Source organism: Sinocyclocheilus rhinocerous, unplaced genomic scaffold (genome assembly GCF_001515625.1).
Source record: "Sinocyclocheilus rhinocerous isolate Xijiao unplaced genomic scaffold, SAMN03320098_v1.1 scaffold19898, whole genome shotgun sequence".
Taxonomy (NCBI): domain Eukaryota; kingdom Metazoa; phylum Chordata; class Actinopteri; order Cypriniformes; family Cyprinidae; genus Sinocyclocheilus; species Sinocyclocheilus rhinocerous.
The window spans coordinates 15,024-20,949 of NW_015652696.1; the positions used below are offsets into that span (position 1 = coordinate 15,024).

Here is a 5,926-nt window from a genome sequence, read left to right on the forward strand (position 1 = left end):
CAAAATTATTATTATTATTTATTTATTTTAAGGGGGGTGCACTGTCCCTTTAAGTACAAATATGCATTTACACATTTTTATATTTAAGCCACACTCTTAAAGAGGTACTCAAGTTTAATTGGCATACAAGGTGCAAAGAACATAAAATGATATTCATGTTTCTTATGTCTGTGTCAGTCATGTTCGGTCATCCACACATGATGGCTCACTGAGTCTACGATAACCTGATTCTACATAATGAGTGTTCATTTGGCCAAGAAAACAATTTAACTGACAGGGATCATAACACATACCAGGGGCTAAATAAGAGCAAATACCGGCGTTGTGTTAAGAGTCATTATGCAGTTTGATTCGGCAACAGTGGCACTGATTCATTAAAAAGGTCCGTTTTTAAAAACTTAAAACAAAAACGTCCTGCTCGAGTACACACATTTAAAATAAATGATAAAGAATTATGCTGAACAACATCTGATAGTTTAGCATGATCATGCCAGATCTGTTCCATAATAGGCAAATAATAGAAACAAACAGGAATTAATCTAAAAGCTACACTAGGGTTTCTTGGAGGGTAAAGGAAATGAACGGAAAAATTTTCCTAAAACTGAAAATTGAATAACACAACAGGATGGTAAACAATCATTTGTGCACCGGTCTATGTATCACGTAGAGGCCATATGTTAGCTGCCTTTACCCACAGGAAGGCCCATATGGATCTGCAGTCACAGAAATAGAATGGACATAATTACACCTTTGATCATGTTTAACACTTTTTTTTTCTACCTTGTTTAAACCCATTCTGCAGATTTTCCCAAAAACGTTCATTCCATCTGGGCCTGCCCACAGGTAACATATTGCATGGTAGACAAAGGATTGTCGAGGGTTTGACATACATTTATTTTCCTGCTGTATTTAACCTTTAAAAGAAGAAATTACGTAGGCCATTACATGTTAAACTGTGAACAGCTTATGTAGGAGCATGATGTGAATGAAGTGTTGGAACAAAAGGCAGAGATGTTCCTCTCAAACAAACATTCATTGGATTCATTGGTTCGAGAGCAGTGCTTCTTCCTTCCCAACCTGTTCTGAAGCACTGTGGCCAAATACGAGGGTGTCCTATAATGTAGAGTGATGTTCGGCTCTGCTAGAGTTCTTCAGATTTCTGGCTGCAGGTGACGCACACCCGCACAGGATGGTCCCAACCCCTGGAGGGCACGGCCAGGCGATCAGGGGAGCAGTCGTTACATACTCCTTGTCCACACGCACGGCAGTGATGGATGGAGAGACGGGCATTAAACTCACGCTGGCACTGGTGGCAGCAATGAATGTCTTGGTCAGGGACCCAATATGCTGGACGTGCGGCATCTTTTACCAGACCTAGTAAATGCATTTGATCATTTATATACGCTGAGATATTCCTGCACAAGTATGTAACTGTTCTGAAATGAAAATGCTTAATCCTAAAGATCACAGAAAGAGTTGCTTGAACAAGCCAAAGGTTTATTATTAGTAAACATTATAATAGATTGACACTCAACAGTATTTCCAGTGTGCGTTCATATTAGTATTAAAGGGTCATATGATGCGATTTCAATTTTTCCTTTCTCTTTGGAGTGTTACAAGCTCTTGGTGCATAAAGAAGATCTGTAAAGTTGCAAAGACTAAAGTCTCAAATCCAAAGAGATATTCTTTATACATGTTAACATTTTTATAGGCTCTTAGAGGAGTGAAGAACTCACCAAAAGGGATGTCTATAGCAGTGACTACCGCTCCTAATGTGTTCTGAACAGCTTCTCCCACCTTCCTGGCGATCAGAGTCCCACCTTGCTCCTCTTCCAGCGCTGCATCCAGTAGTTCTGTGTGAGACCAGTTTTGATATTATTCATATTATGGATTGAAATACTGCATGTTTATGTCACAACATGTTGCACCAATGTCTGACACCAAGGGTGTAGTACTTTCAGAATTATTCAAACCTATGTAAATCATGCATTGTTTGTGTTTTTGACATTATTTAGCAAGGCATTATTTGAGACATAAATGATTTGATAAAGCCCAGTAGATTATGATAAAGCAATCACTTTTGAGCTTCTTTCTTCATTAGTTTTGAAATTATTACAATATGCACACTGCCGTTCAAAAGTTTGGGATCAGTAAGAATTTTCATGTTTTTTTAAAGAAGTCTCTTACACTCACCAAGGCTGCATTTATTTGATCAAAAAACTGTAAAATTGTGAAATATTATTGCAATTTAAAATACCTGTTTACTGTATACTTTAAAATATAATTTATTCCTTTGATCGAAGCTGAATTTTCAGCATCATTACTCCAGTCTTCAGTGTCACATGATCCTTCAGAAATCATTCTGATATGCTGATTTATTATCAACGTTAGAAACCGTTTTTGCTGCTTAATATTTTTATGGAACCTGTGATGTTTTTTTCAGGATTCTTTGATGAATAAAAAGTAAAAAAGAACAGCATTTACTTAAAATAGAAATCTTTTGTAACAATATACACTACCGTTTAAAAGTTTGGGGTCAGTATTTTCTTTCTTTCTATTTTTGAAAGAAAGTAATACTTTTATTCAGCAAAGATGTGTTAAATTGATAAAAAAAAAGTGACAGAAAAGATTTCTATTTTGAATAAATGCTGTTCTTTTTAACTTTTTATTCATCAAAGAATCATAAGAAAAAAGTATCACAGGTATCACTTATTCCAGAAAAATATGAAGCAGCAAAAACTGTTTTCAACATTGATAAAAAATCAGCATATTAGAATGATTTCTGATAGATCATGTGACACTGAAGGCTGAAGTAATGATGCTGAAAATTGAGCTTTGCATCACAGAAATAAATTATATTTTAAAGTATATTAAAATAGAACACTGTTATTTTAAATTGTAATAATATTTCACAATATTACTGTTTTTTCTGTATTTTTTATCAAATAAATGCAGGCTTGATGAACAGAAGAGACTTCTTTAAAAAGTAATAAAAATCTTACTGATCCCAAACTTTTGAACGGCAGTGTATATACAGTACAGTAGGGCTGTCGCGATTCGTCGATTTTATTCGACTATTCGATTTTTAAAAATCCTCGACTTCATTTTGCTAGAGTCGACTAACCGGCAAAATACCGGAAGTGGCGCATTTCACAGACGAGAATGTTTAAAACACATTTTTAGTCTGTTTTCCAAGGCTGCATGATATTAAACACATTTAAAAATAATTAAGCATAATTGTGATTTCACAAACACTACGATTTAATTAAATAATTATATACGATGCAGTTCTAATACAGCATATGCGCTTTAATTATGTACATGCGTCACACAGCGGCTCCGTTCACAGTAGTTCCACAGGAACTGTTATCATTTACATGTGTGGAGCGTCTCAAACTCCATCTCTGCATGTTGTTGTGAGTTTGGGTTTATTATAACGTTCAAGGATTAGATCGCACAGCAATGTGTAAAAATAATCACCAGGCCGTTGGCGCCCCCTGCAGACCTTTGTTGTAATGCATAATGTACATTAGCTCTATTGTTTATAATACATTATGTATTTTAACAATTTTGTTCAATAAAACCATATGATTTCTTGCTTTTGGTACTTTATTTGAACTAATTATTATTGGCTCATTGCTATTATATATGTATTTTAAGTAATTTTAAAGGCTATTGATCACTTACATCTATTTTTATTACCACAAAAAAATTAATTATAATTATAGGGCACTATGAAATTATATTTATTTCCAAATTCATTTTTTTCCATTTTCATTTTTCTATACTCTCTTTTAATAGTTAAATAACATTTTATTCATCAAAAGCCTGTCTAATTAATTGAGTTTTACAGTTTTATCTTTACCAAATTCTGTTTTCCATTATTTTCTGGATTACATTTTAATGGTTCCATTAAATTTTAATAATCAAAAGCATCTCCAATTAATTGATTTTATATATAAAAAAAAGTTTTTTTTTTTTTTTCAGGAATACTGCACATTTACATTTTTCTCCTAAATAATTGTTTAGATTAATCGATTAATCGATAAATTAGTCGACAGATTAATCAAAATAAAAATAGTCGTTAGTGGCAGACAGCCCTACAGTACTGTATAACACTACTATGCAAAAGTTTGGTACCAGTAAGATTTAAGAATTTTATTAAGCAAGGATGCATTAAAAGGATAGTTTAGCCCAAATTTTAAATTGTCATGATTTACTGACCCTGGTGGTGTTCTAATGCCATATGCCCTTCTTTCACTCAAAAGTGACAGTAAAGACATTGATAATGTTTCAAAAGATTTCAAATAAACATTCTTTTGAACTTTCTATTCATCCAAGATTTTATCAAACTGTTTTCAACATGAATAATAATGCTTTTGAGCAGTCTTTAGTGTCATGTCACACTAAAGACTGTAATGGCTGCTGAAAATTCAGTTTTGCCATCACATGGGTAATTTTAATATATTAAAATAAAATGTTATTTAAAATCTTAAATTCTTCGGCGATACCTTCTGGGATTCCTCTGTTTTGAAAGCAGGTGTCACAGACTCGCACAGGTGCCAGGCCCCAACCTCTCTCAGGGACTGGCCGTGTCTTAGAGGAGCAACCATCACAGAAACCTTCTCCACAGGCCCGACAGTGGTGCTTTGTATCATTATCTTGGAATTCCTCTCCACAGTTTTTACATCTCTGGAAAAAGTTTTAGTGTTTTAGTGAAGACTTCTCTTCATTCAAAAGGCACATTAAAATTGCCTAGCATTAAAACTCACAATGATGAGAGAATTGGGCTTCCAGTAAGCAGGGGCAATCTGGTCTGTTAACCAGGCAGTGACGGCTTTGGCAGGCTTGACACTTAGCTCTGAAACAGACTGAGCCATATAGTTCACACCATCCAGCAGCCTCTGCGCAGCGTTGTTGTTGTCCTTCAGGAATCCGTCGGACTGAGACGTAAATGTGAAGGTAAACAAAGCTTGTTCTTTTTGCTATTTAAATGGTAGAAACGTGGCATAAATGGCAGATTACTCTCACCCCTGGCCAGACATGCTGGATCTCAGTCCGAACCACTGTATCAACAGGGTCCTGGTTCCCATACCAGTATTGCCTACTTCTATAGATCACCGAACAGTTTGGACACTCGATCACATATCTGCAAAGGAAAAAGCCCAACTTAGTCCTGTATGTCTAAATGAACTGAACTAAATGCACCTTATACGACTATAATTCAATGACACGACTCACCCGGACCAGGCGTATATGGCCAAGCCAAACCATGGTGAGTCAGAGGATGCCGTCGTCTTTGGAACCACAATCACCTCTTTGCCACTCTCATAACAAACCTGGAATAGCAGGTTAACACACATAATGTCAGACCTGGGCAGTCACAAAGCTCGTGTAGCCTTTAGGGTCAGGTCACGTGCTGCATTGTTTACGACCTACCTTGCAGGTATAGATGCGATTATCATAGTGCGCTGAATAGCGGCAGCGGTGTTTGGCCTCATGTGCCACACCCTCTCGTAGGTGATTCATGCTGTTTTTACAGCCAGAGCTATAAAAAAAAATTCACATTTGTTTAAATATGTAATTCAGAACAGGCTTTAGGAGGGTGTACATGCAAGGACTTTTCCACCTGCATTACAAGAGTCAAAACTAGTATAATCAAACATCTAATCACTAGTTTAGCCACCTGTGTGGAGCCATACAAATAACTCCATTGAACCAGTTCTTTTAAATGATTCACACAAACCAGTTCTCAAAGTGTATGCAAATTACTCAATTGTTTAAAAAATAAAATAAAAATAAATAAGAACTTTCTTTGGGTGATAGAATATAAAAATATTCATTTTACATGCTTAAATGTTGCTCAGGGACATCTCGGAACCCTTTAGGGCAATGTCTTTCTCTCTCTATATATATATATATAATT

The 5,926-nt window shown here is 35.5% G+C and overlaps 1 protein-coding gene across 1 annotated transcript; it reads right to left on the minus strand.

Annotated features, from left to right (window-relative positions):
* Window positions 1–767: 767 nt before the first annotated feature.
* Window positions 768–5,543, minus strand: LOC107715146 (zinc finger FYVE domain-containing protein 1-like). Its single transcript, XM_016521206.1, has 7 exons — window positions 5,440–5,543; window positions 5,242–5,339; window positions 5,032–5,149; window positions 4,773–4,943; window positions 4,512–4,692; window positions 1,737–1,853; window positions 768–1,374 (listed from the first exon to the last, which is right to left on the minus strand). The coding sequence occupies exons 1-7, from the start codon at window positions 5,527–5,529 to the stop codon at window positions 1,142–1,144; spliced, it is 1,008 nt and encodes a 335-aa protein (XP_016376692.1). The 5' UTR covers window positions 5,530–5,543; the 3' UTR covers window positions 768–1,141.
* Window positions 5,544–5,926: the final 383 nt, after the last annotated feature.